We start from the raw sequence: 11,390 nt of genomic DNA, 5'->3' as shown, positions 1-11,390 counted from the left end.
CCACCAGGGAGGGTGTAGCAGGTTCTTTTCGGCGTTTCTGTGAAATGATTTGTGGATTGCTGTGCAATCAGTGGCTCTGCAAGGCCGTGTTTTGGCAGAGGCCAGCCCGTCTTGGGGCTCACTCTGAGCTGTATTTTTATTTTGCTGGTTCCTCGGTGGGCACGGGTGCTGTTCTCCAGCAGGATGAGCAGAGGGATGAGGGGCAGAGCTCTTAAATCACTGCAGCCACTGGCTGCTGCCTCAGTGGGATTTCCTGAGGCACTCGCAGGCCTGGAGTGTTTAAACAACTGACAGGAACAAAAGCTCTTAAGAAATGCAGAGATCTCGATTTTCCAGCCCTGCTCTCTGCTGTTGGGCCATTGCCTCTCGCTACACGTACCTACAATCCTGCTGACAGAGAAGCAGACGTGTATTTGCATGTGTTTGCATAAATTTTCATGTATCTGAGCACAGGCCAGCAAAAGCCTGTGCTGTCTCACTTGGAAGGATGTTACAACGAGCCCTGAACGGAGTGAGAACTGTATCAGGGAGGTATTACTGTGTGTCAAGGCAAAATGATGGATAAAATATCAATTTCTGGAACCTGCAGCAGCAGAACTGTCAAACTGTGAGCAGCACGTAAAATGTAAAAAGCTTTTTGCTACCCTAGAAATGTCTGTGAGGTGACTGAAGTCCTTTGGTAGTGAAAAAAATACAGATTTCTTGAGTGGCTTTTCTTTTGATTATGTCATCTCTTGGGTGTTTCATACAAAGCAGTGTCAATGGGAGTCTGGAATCATCACCATCTCCAGACTATCAGGGAAAATATCCTTTCAGGGCAGGAATGAAAGCATCCCCCTGGCAGCTGGTGCTGCTGGGAGCTGACAGATGAGGTTTGCCGTGGGAAGAGCCCGGGATTGCTCCTCTCTGTGCTCAGCTTCCCAAAGCTCAGCCTGCACAGGCCTGCTCTGGAAGCAGCCCCAGTCCACAAGCTGCTCCTGTTGGCTTTGGACTGGAGCCACCAGACTGTTGGAAGCTGCTGCTTCCCCCTGTGTGTAAAACAATTTTCCCTTTCCCAATTCCTGGCCTGGCTGTGAAGAAAATCAGTTTTAAATCTCAAACCTGTCCTAAGTGTCTCTACCAGGGTGAATTTCACTGATTTAAGCAGCTCACAGCTCACCCCTCAATTTTTTATTGCTCTTTCAGGGGAAATGTAAAGCTCAGCCTTGCTGAGCCTTCTCAAAGCTCAGCCGTGCTGGCAGTGTGTGATATCCCTTTATTTGCACAGTTTATCTCTTCCTACCTGTGGCTTTGGATAAGTTGTTAATAACAAAGGCTCGTTATCACCAAACAAACGTTCTGAAGTGGCACCATAGAAAAGCTGTCAGTCGGTTGGCAAGTGAAACTTTTAGATCAAATTCTCGGGTAGAGAAGCTGAAAATAAGAAGCTTTTCTTTTTCTCTGTAAGTGTGGGTGACTTCTGGAGTTATTCATGGCTTTGTAAGCACGAGATGATCCTCGGGTTTGTGTTTATAGAGGCAGTCAGGGCTTCACCTGGCAGGGACTGATGAAATGCCAGCCTTTCAGCAGAGCCAGCTCTGCTTTAGGTATTTCCTTTAACTCCTTTTTACTTTTGGGAGGGATAAAAGAGGGAAATAATACATTTCTCACAGCCAGAAAACACACAATCAACCTTTGAATGGCTCTGTTGTGTTTTTTCCCTTTCTGTATCAACAAGGCCTTGTGTCAACAGCCAGCAAGCTTCTACTTGTCCCGTGTGTGTCCCTGGGGCTGTTGACAGCCAGGTGGGGACAGCATCCCAAACCTGTTTCCAGTCTGGCACTGGGGGGATTGCAAAACCACCGCAGAAGGAGCAGCAGGGAAAGAGGAAGAAGCTGCAAGGGATGGAAAAGGTGCTGCTTGTGTGATGGAAGCTGATAAAAACTGGAGGTTTTGGTGTGTAGGAACATTTTGCTGGAGATATCTTGGTCTCCTCCACTGAGGAGGGTTTGTTTTTTGCCTGGATCAGGCATTATCCAAGGTTAAGGATGGGATTTAGGGTGGTTTCAGTGCTGATGTGCTTGTGCCCATCCCTGATCCACTGCTGGGCACAATCCTGTGCCCAGCAGTGGATCAGGGACGGGCACAAGCACAGCCCTTGCACAGAGCAGTCCTGGGGAGGATCCACACCACAAGACATTGATAAGTGTGCAGTCTGCCAATAATCCACCCCAGCTGCAGGTCACAGATATCTTGTCAGACTCCAACACTTGCCCTCCTTGCTGTGCACACTTAGGCTGCTCCTGTGAGATGTTATTGAGTGTTCTTAAACTTTTATTTATCATTTCATGGTGCCCTTTCACTCCCTGAGAGCATCTCCCTGGCTCTGCTAAGCTCAGGCCAACCTTGCCAAGCCGTGGGGAGGATGTGGGCACCCCATTTCCTTTAAAAGCCTCCAATCTCTTGCCTCAGCCTTATTTTCTGGCTTTTTCTTGTTGCTGATAAGGGGTTCTGATGTGTGGCTCGAGGTGTGCCCGCTCCTGAGGCAGCAGGCAGGAGGAGCTGGCACTGGGTGAGCTCTGGGACAGAATTTCAGCCCTTCAGGGCCTCAAAATCACTCAGGGGCTGAAGCAGAACTATTGAAATGACACTTGGTGGGTTGTCCCTGCACAGGGTGATCACACCTTTAACTGCTGCAAAGTTACAGCTCTTTATCATTTATATTAGAATAATAGATATATTTTTCTGTGACCTCATGCATTTATCACTTGGGCCAATGCTGAGATTAATCAGGGGAGAAGGGGAGATATTATTTGAATATTTTTAAAGCATGTTTTGGTAAAAAAACCCTGGTGCCTTACATAAGGTAAAGGAACTGGAAAGGTTTTCAGTTCAGTGTGCAAGTGTCTGGATGAGGTGAGCAAACTGCTGGATAGAATTCATATTTCTCTTCACGGGTGTAGTTATTTTCTCCTTTTTGTGCAATTTAATATGGAGAGATGCTTCTTTCTTTCTTCCCAGTCTGGGTGCTCAGCTGAGAAATTGAGTTTCCCTCACCAAGAGGAGGCAAGACAAAATGTTAGAAAGGTCTGGTTTATGCAAGAAGCAGGAAATCCTCAGGTATTACAACTTTCCTATTATCTACTTTTTTTAAAAATAAATAATTTAGCTCCTGTTCAGCTGATTATGCTGAAAATCTTTTATCAACAGCCCAAACTTGACTAAGAGCTGCCACACTACATCAGCCTCTCACCGAGACTGCCTCCCAGGGAAGCTGGTGCTGAGCAGCAGCCAGAGAAGTCTGGCTCTGGATTTTGCCTCTGAGGAGCCATGGGCTAAACCCTGGTGGGGAAAACAGCTTTTGTTTTCTGCCAGAACCACTGGGAAATGTCACCAGGGCAGCCTGAGCTGCAGCAGAGGCTGAGGAGCTGCAGATCCAGCTCAGAGCTGGGTGATGAACAGTGTTCTCTGGGAAAAGCTGGGTGCTGGATTAAATATGGATCTTTTATCTGCTGGAAGGGGTGAGGGGGAGCTTTTGTGTCACTGAATAGGCTGCTCAAAATCTCACCCTCACCTCTGAGAGCAGGGTCAGCAGCAGAAGAGAAAAGCACGTGAAAAATGACCAGGCTTCAGCATTTGCACCAAATGATTTATTTGTATCAAAAAGAGCTGGTTTAATGACAAGTGTTTGATAAGGCAGCTTCAGATTTATTTTAAAAAACAGCAACAATGAAAAAATAACCAGGGAAAAAACCCCACCAAACCACCACACCACCAACAAAACACCCCTGACCTTAGATCAATGTAGTGACAGCATCTTGTAAAAAAAGTGTAAGTAGTGAAGAATAAACTGGGCTGTGTTAGGCAGCACGACTTTGCATAGTTCATGGGCAATTTAATCTGCTTTGGATAGAGTGGACGTGTGAAACCACAGCCCCCATTAGCTGTAGCAAATGTCACAGCTCCTGTCCCTCCTGAAGAAGTCCTCGGGCACGGCCAGGGGTGGCAGGAATTCCACGCAGTCCGTGCTGGGGCAGGGGAAGCACTGCTGGCCCCGGCTGTCCCTGCCCTGCGAGCCACAGGCCGTGCAGCAGCAGGCGGGGCTGGGCAAGGGACACGGCGGGTGGCAGGGCCACTCCTCCATGGGACAGCTGTAGGGCGGGCTGGGGGTCAGCGGGGTGAGGGGAGACAGCTGAGGGGGAGAGCAGCTGGAGTTCCATGGGCTGGGCAGGTCGGCTGGGCTGGGAGAGCTGGCAGCCTGCAGTTGGAGAGAGAGAAAAAAAAGGGGGAAAAAAGAGATTTCAGGGGAATGTGGCCAGCCAGAATTCCTGTGCTGTTGCCTTTCTCATCTGGCTGCCCCGGGAGATCCTGGTGCTCTAAACCCAAAGGCAGTGCCTGTTAGTAGGGACAATCCCTGCCCAGGGAGATCCTGGAGGTCCAAACCCAAAGGCAATCTCTGTTATTAAGGGACAATCCCTGCCCAAGGAAGTCCTGGTGCTCTAAACCCAAAGACAGTTTGTGTCAGTAGGGACAATCTCTGCCCAGGGAGACCCTGAAGACCTAAACCCAAAGGCAGTTTCTGTTATTAAGGGACAATCTCTGTCCAGGGAGATCCTGCACATCCAAACCCAAAGGCAGTTTCTGTTAATAGGGACAATCCCTGCCCAGGGAGATCCTGGAGGTCCAAACCCAAAGGCAGTTTCTGTTAATAGGGACAATCTCTGCCCAGGGAGATCCTGCACATCCAAACCCAAAGGTAGTTTCTGTTATTAAGGGACAACTCTGCCCAGGGGGATCTTGGAGGTCCAAACCCAAAGATATTTTCTGTTAGTAGAACAATCCCTGCCCAGGGAGATCCTGGAGGTCCAAACCCAAAGGCAGTTTCTGTTAGTAGGTTTAATGGTTTTGTGCAAATAGCAGCACAGCTCCTGCTAGTTTCCCCTAGCAGGAGCTGTGCTGCTATTTGCATAAAATCTCCAGAAGGAACATTCCCCATCCTGCAGCCTCTCCCAGTTTATCTGGGGCTCCCCATGGGAAAGCATTCAGAGCCCATGAGCATCCCAGGCTCCTGAAAGCAGCCAGATTCCCACATTGCTGCTGGAGGTGGCTCCCTCTCCCCTTGGGGACAGCTCCCCTGGTCCCAAAGCTCACCAGGCCCTGGTTGAAGCAGAGCTGGACTGGCTGGAAGGTGTCTGGGGTGTAGTGTGGGGATGGCTGGAGGGCACTGAAGGCTGGCTCAGAGGGTGCATCCGACTGCAGGCAGGAATCTATCAGCTGCTCCAGGTATCCAGGGCTTTCCTCACAGGAGAGGCAGCTGGAAAACTGCCAGGACGGGCAGCAGCTGGGCACAGGAGGGATGGGTTCTGCTTCAAAAGGTTCTAGGAGAGAAAGGAAAGCAGACAGCAGCAAATTAATCAGTGTTTGTCTTCACAAAGGACAGGTTTCTCTCCTGTGCTCAGTAACTCTGTGCATTTAGACATAAATAGGCCTTTCAAGGGCAAGGTGGATTTTGTAGGAAAGCAGAAACCACGAGGGAGATGTCAAAAGCATGTGGATAACTCAGGGAATGCAGCCCCCTCTGCTATAAAGCTCTTTCACTGCTGGAAACTCTTCAGACCCCAGGCATTTTGGACAGGGATCCAGCTGGAAATTCCCTCAGACTCACGACCCTCTGGCCTCCCTTCTGTGCCCTGTTTGCAGCCCTGGAAGGTGCCAGGCAGTGATTTGTGCTTCCCAGCCTGGCAGCTGTGCCTTTGCCTCATCTCCAGACCCAGGGCAGCTACACCTGCAGGAAAAAGGGGATAACAGGAGGATAATTTGCTTTTTATCCTCCAAACAGCCAGACAGGAGACGAACTTCTGAGCAGAACAAATGGAGCAAGGCAGGGCTGATGTGGCATTGTGACCATGTAGCATTGGGTGAGTTCCTGAAAAGCTCACAGCAGGTCTGGCTTTTCAAAATTATTATCTTTACACACCAAGCTCAAACATGGTTTAAGCCCTGTCCACGTGAAGGGCACAGGTCTGAAATGCACATTGCAGGGTCAAAGGTGGCAGTGTTTAGCTGGCTGTGGGGAGTGAGAAACACCCAAAATACATAAACTGATGGAGACTTTCCAGCCTGAAAAGGCTTTGGCATGTCAGCTTTGGTGTGTCTCACGTTTCTTTATTAACATAAGCAAATGGATTCCCAGCTATCGATGATTTAACAATTTCCTTGTCCGTGCAATGTGTGCACTCACACCTGCCCAGCCTTTCCTCTGTGCTGGGGATAACTGAAGGATCTGTGAGCCCAAAGCGCCCCTCCCCTCACCCCTTCCCCCTTTTCCTTGGATATTCACAGGCAGGAGGAGGAAACTCTTGGTGGTGTGGAAAATCTGGTATTTCTCTCACTCCTGTGGATGCTGGCAGGAGAGGGAGGAGAGAACAGAGCCCAGCCAGGGGCTCCAGGGCACTCTGACCCTCAGTGGCCCCACAGCCTGGGGAGGGTGATGTTATTCCCTCGGGATGAGCATCCCTTCCCAAGGGGATGCAATTCCCTGCTGTGGGAGCCTCGGAAAGGAGAGCCCGGTGCGCTCTCAGCTCCTCATCTGCATCCCACGGGCTCCCTGCAGGTGCTGATTGGCCGCACCTCGGGCGCTGCCGGCCTCAAACAAGGGCTGGGAAGGCTCGGGGCTGTGGGAAAAATTGGGAATGGGGCGGGAAGGGCCGTGTGGATGGGCTTTGTACCAACCTGGGTGAGGCGGAGACACAGACTCTGCGAACTGGATGCTGCTGCTGCTGCTGCTGTCCCAAGGAACCTGGGCAAGGAGAAGGGAAGGAGAGGAGCTGTGGCACAGAGCAAGGTGAGTCTGGATTTCAGAGAAAACTCTTTAAATAAACCTTATTTCCCTCCTAGCTGTGGCTGGGAAAACCTCGCTGGCATTGGATGAACATTGCACAACAGGATTTTTGCACCCACCCGGGGTGAAGCCCCTGCATCAGCTCCGTGCTCAGGGGCTCTTTGTGCTGCATTCCCGATTCTGCAGAGCTGCCTCTGAAACTAATGTGTGTTAATTTCCAGGAGCGCGAATCCCACCGTGGAGGGAATCCCGAGGAAGTCGTAGGGATGGATATTACTGGGAATGAGTAATTAACTAAAGAGCACCGCAGGTGTCCCATCAGACTGGATTGGTGTTTGAGAAGCAGCTCTGGCAGTGCTCCTTGAAAAGGCACAGCTTTGTTTTTTAAGGAATGCTGGAAGCTGAAGCAAGACAGATCAACCACTTCTAGGAACCTGACCTGCTGGAAGGCAGAAATCCACCCCAAAAGCAACAGGATTTTTGCTGCTTGGGGGCCAGGATTTTACTCTGCAAGTACAAATACTGGCGTGGGTTTCCCCCTTAGATTTAATTCATACAGCCCTCCACTTAATTTCCTTTATTCAAGATGCTCTCGAGTGAGCAGCTCATTTCCCTGGCAACAACTTCCTGGCACATCCCGTGCATTTAATTCCTTAAACAGTGGCTCTTCAGGGCTGAGGGTGCCTTTTGTGCCTGGGGCAGACGTGACAAGGCAGAGATGGAGTCCCCAGGTTGAGCTTTCCTCAGCGCACATCCTGCCAGCCCAAAGCCCCGGGGCTTTTGGGGCGGGCCATACCTTGTGCAGGTCACCGAGGTGACTTCCCTCACCGCCACTTTTCACTTTTTCCTGTGTGGGCACCACAGGGGTTGTGTCAAGTGCTGGTGGGAAGTGAAAACCGGTTCCACACAGCCCTGGGACACCTGGCTGTGATGAAGAGGCTGCTGCTGTTGGGGCTGCAGTGACCCAGCCTTTCCAAAACCAGATAATTCTCTTCACCCAGACCTCTCTGCCCCGGATCTCAGGCTGGTTTTTGTGCAATCAGCTGCAGCAAAGTGCAGAAGCTGAAATCTGAAAGGCTTCAAGAGCTGCAATGTCATGAACCAGGAAGAAATAATGATTTGCCAAGCTCTTTATGCAAATCCCCTGAGTGGCTGGAGCTGGAGGAATCCTACAAAGGCTGGAAGAGGGAATGAGAGGGAATGTGCACGTGTGTGTGCACACAGAGCTCCAGCCCCTCCTCCAGAAGGGATGGGGCTGCCCAGGTGAGCCTTCCATCCCGGAGGGAGTGACTTTTCTGGAGCAGCAGCTTTGTTTTCTCCCTGTATTCCTCAGATTCTCACTCCTTTAGGTCACTGCTGCAGCTACTCTGACTGAATGTTCCTTTCCCCCATCCTCACCAGCCTGTTACACTCAGATTTTGGCCCAGAGATTACAGTCCTGGCAAAAATAAACACATTAAAAAAGAAGGTACAAAGCCAACACCACAATATTTTTACTCACTGCTGAACCAGTGGCTGCTTGTCGTGCTCTCCTCTGCTGCAGCAACTCCTTGACTGTGATCTTCACCCTCACGCCTTGGTACACCTTGGGCTTTCCTGGAAGAATTTGTGGAAAAACACTTTGCAAGGAGGGAGAATCTCAGAGCAAACAGCAAATCCAGCAGGTTTTCAGGTTGTGCTCCATGTGGAGAACAGTTTTAGACTTAACATGACTAATTTTTTAGTCTCTGTTTGCAGTCACACTCACAGCCTTCTTTAACACCTGCTAGTCCAGCTTGGGACAAGCAGACACTCATGAAAATCTTGCTGTTGATAATATTTAAAAAACACATGTTTATTCTTATCTATCTGCTTCTTCCCCTTCTAGCTTTCCCAATACCAAGCTCCATCTGGTGCTGCTGTTGGATTCATTTAAATTCCTGACATATTTGCCTCTCTCAGGACCTGAAAATAAATGTGGGAAGCGTTTCATCTGGCAGATGAAGCCCAGGAATAAAACAATGGAAATATGTGGGTGGTTATTCAGAGAGCTCAACAAAACACCAGTAAAATGACTTCTTTCTTGCAAAGCCTAGATTATCTCTTTATTCTGCTCATGTACACCCCTATTTATTTCAAACAAGAATTGAGGGTGTGTTTAATCCAGCCAAAACCAGCCAGCAATCACCAGTCACTACCTAATGAGGGATTTTTAGGACAGGAAATGATAAAGAATTTGCTTCTTCTGAAAAACCACTTTCACTTGTTGCACTCATGGTAAAACACTCAGATCCTCTGGCAGTTGTTTCTGTCCCAACTTTCTGCTGGTGTTTTAAGTGAAATCACACAATAAAAGGAAACATACCCAGACTGCTCTCTACACTCAGAAAATGCCAGAGCAGGGAGCACACAGCCCCAGAGGAGGCACCAAAAATAAACTCCCAGCAGGAGAACAGCAGTGCCCGAGCTAAACCCGGCCTTCCAGTGCCACCTCTGGGCACAGAACTCCTTCTCCAGGCAGCTGCACAGTGCCAGGAGATCCTGGCACAGAAACAACGCTGGGTTTGCAGGTTGTGCCCACAGGGCCGGGGAATCCTGCACTGCAGGCACTGTCCCCTTGTGCCATGACCTCTGGCAGCCCTCTCAGTGCCTCCGGGCTGCTCTGGGGCAGGACGAGCTGGGGCAGGCACCCGGGGCCCTCCAGAGACGTGACAGGGCTGCCTTCAGGGCACTGTGCTGAGCTGGGCTCAGCTGGGGATTATTCATCTCCCGGTTTGTGTTTTGTTTCTGTTCAACAAGCTGGGGAAAATGAGGGGAGGGAAGGGTGGGATTTAAGGAGAACACCCCGGTTAGCAGAGATCTCTGCAGCCAGGGAGGGCTCTGAGGTAGCAGGGCCAAGGGCAGGATGGTGAGGGTGGGCATGGGGTGGGCAGGGAGCAGAGTGATGGGGCTGGGAGCAAAGACAGGGTGGGCACAGGGTGGGGAATCAGGAGCAGGGTGACAAGGACAGGCTGGGGTGGGCAGGGGGTCAAGGGCAGGGTGATGGATTTGGGACTCAAGGGGCACAGTGATGGACTGGGGGGTCAGGGAGGAGGGTGGCCAGGGTGGGTTGCCCACTCAGGGGGCAGAGTGATGATTCTGGGCGTCAGAGAGCAGGGTGATGGGGCTGGGGGTCCAGGGGCACAGTCATGTGCTGGGCATCGAGGGAAAGGCTGCTGAGGGTGGGCTGGGAGTAGGGTGACAAGGACAGGGGGTGGACTCGGGGTTGGGGAGCAGGGCTGGGATTCAGGGGCAGCGTGGCCAGGGTGGAGTGTGCAGGGAGGGCACACAGGGATGCAGAGAGGGCACAGATACAGAGAGGGCACACAGGGATGCAGGGAGGGCACACAGGGATGTAGAGAGGGCACATAGGGGTGCAGGGTGGGCACACAGGGATGCGGGGAAGGCACAGATACAGAGAGGGCACACAGGGATGCAGGGAGAGCACATAGGGATGCAGGGAGGGCACATAGGGATGCAGGGAGGGCACACAGGGATGCAGAGAGGGCACAGATGCAGAGAGGGCACACAGAGATGCAGGGAGGGCACACAGGGGTGCAGGGTGGGCACACAGGGATGTGGGGAGGGCACACAGGGATGCAGGGAGGGCACAGATACAGAGAGGGCACACAGGGATGCAGGGAGAGCACATAGGGGTGCAGGGTGGGCACACAGGGATGCAGGGAGGACACAGATACAGAGAGGGCACACAGAGATGCAGGGAAGGCACATGGGGTGCAGGGTGGGCACACAGGGATGTGGGGAGGGCACACATCTAGAAAAGGCACACAGGGATGCAGGGAGGGCACAGATACAGAGAGGGCACACAGAGATGCAGGGAGGGCACACAGGGATGCAGGGAGGACACAGATACAGAGAGGGCACACAGAGATTCAGGGAGGGCACAGATACAGAGAGGGCACACAGGGATGCAGGGAAGGCACATGGGGTGCAAAGTGGGCACACAGGGATGCGGGGAGGGCACAGATGCAGAGAGGGCACACAGATGTGCGGGCAGGGCACACAGACGTGCGGGTTCCCCTGTGCCCCCCGGCTGGGAGTGGCAGCACAGCCCCGCGGGGCAGAAGCCCCGCTGGGTGCCCGGCGGTGCCCGCGGAGCCCCGTCCCCAGCCGGCCGCGCTGGCACCCGGCGGGCAGCAGCCGATCCTTCCGCGCCTCCTCCCTCCCTCCTCCCCGCCCTCCCCGCTCCCTCCTGCCTTGGCAGGCGGCATCGCCTCGCTGGCGGAGTGACCCCGGCGAACCCCGAAACGGCCCCAAAGCGGGGCGTGGGGGCCGGCGGGGGCACGGAGCGGGGCTTACCGGACATGGCGAGCCGGAGCGGGCAGCACCTCGCCAGGTGCCCGGTGCAGCAGCAGAGGTGGCCCCGGCCCCGGCCCCACAAGCTGGCCAAGGGGGCAAGAGGAGTCAGGCTTGAAATTTGGGGGTGAAGGGACCTGCCTGCCTGGTGGTAATGGCAGGTGGATCCCGACAATATTATTGTTTTATCCCTACGGGTATAAGTTTGAGTTTTTCTCTCCTAATGCCAAGTATT

General features: G+C 52.3%; 1 protein-coding gene across 1 annotated transcript; it reads right to left on the bottom strand.

Moving 5' to 3' along the window:
* Positions 1-3,607: 3,607 nt before the first annotated feature.
* Positions 3,608-11,165, bottom strand: POU2AF3 (POU class 2 homeobox associating factor 3). Its single transcript, XM_064397544.1, has 5 exons — positions 11,159-11,165; positions 8,322-8,458; positions 6,712-6,778; positions 5,131-5,357; positions 3,608-4,237 (listed from the first exon to the last, which is right to left on the bottom strand). Exons 1-5 carry the CDS (start codon positions 11,163-11,165, stop codon positions 3,920-3,922), a joined length of 756 nt encoding a protein of 251 aa, XP_064253614.1. The 3' UTR covers positions 3,608-3,919.
* Between the last annotated feature and the right edge of the window lie 225 nt (positions 11,166-11,390).

This window comes from Passer domesticus, chromosome 23 (genome assembly GCF_036417665.1).
Source record: "Passer domesticus isolate bPasDom1 chromosome 23, bPasDom1.hap1, whole genome shotgun sequence".
NCBI classification, from domain to species: domain Eukaryota; kingdom Metazoa; phylum Chordata; class Aves; order Passeriformes; family Passeridae; genus Passer; species Passer domesticus.
This window is presented reverse-complemented; position numbering and strand designations above follow the sequence as displayed.

Excerpts from the sequence above, each read along its gene's own strand:
- POU2AF3 (XM_064397544.1), bottom strand. Across the intron at positions 6,779-8,321 it reads AAGCAGCCACTGGTTCAGCA|GTTCCTTGGGACAGCAGCAG; the intron begins GTGAGTAAAAAT and ends CTCCTTGCCCAG. Across the intron at positions 4,238-5,130 it reads TCTGCTTCAACCAGGGCCTG|GCTGCCAGCTCTCCCAGCCC; the intron begins GTGAGCTTTGGG and ends CTCCAACTGCAG.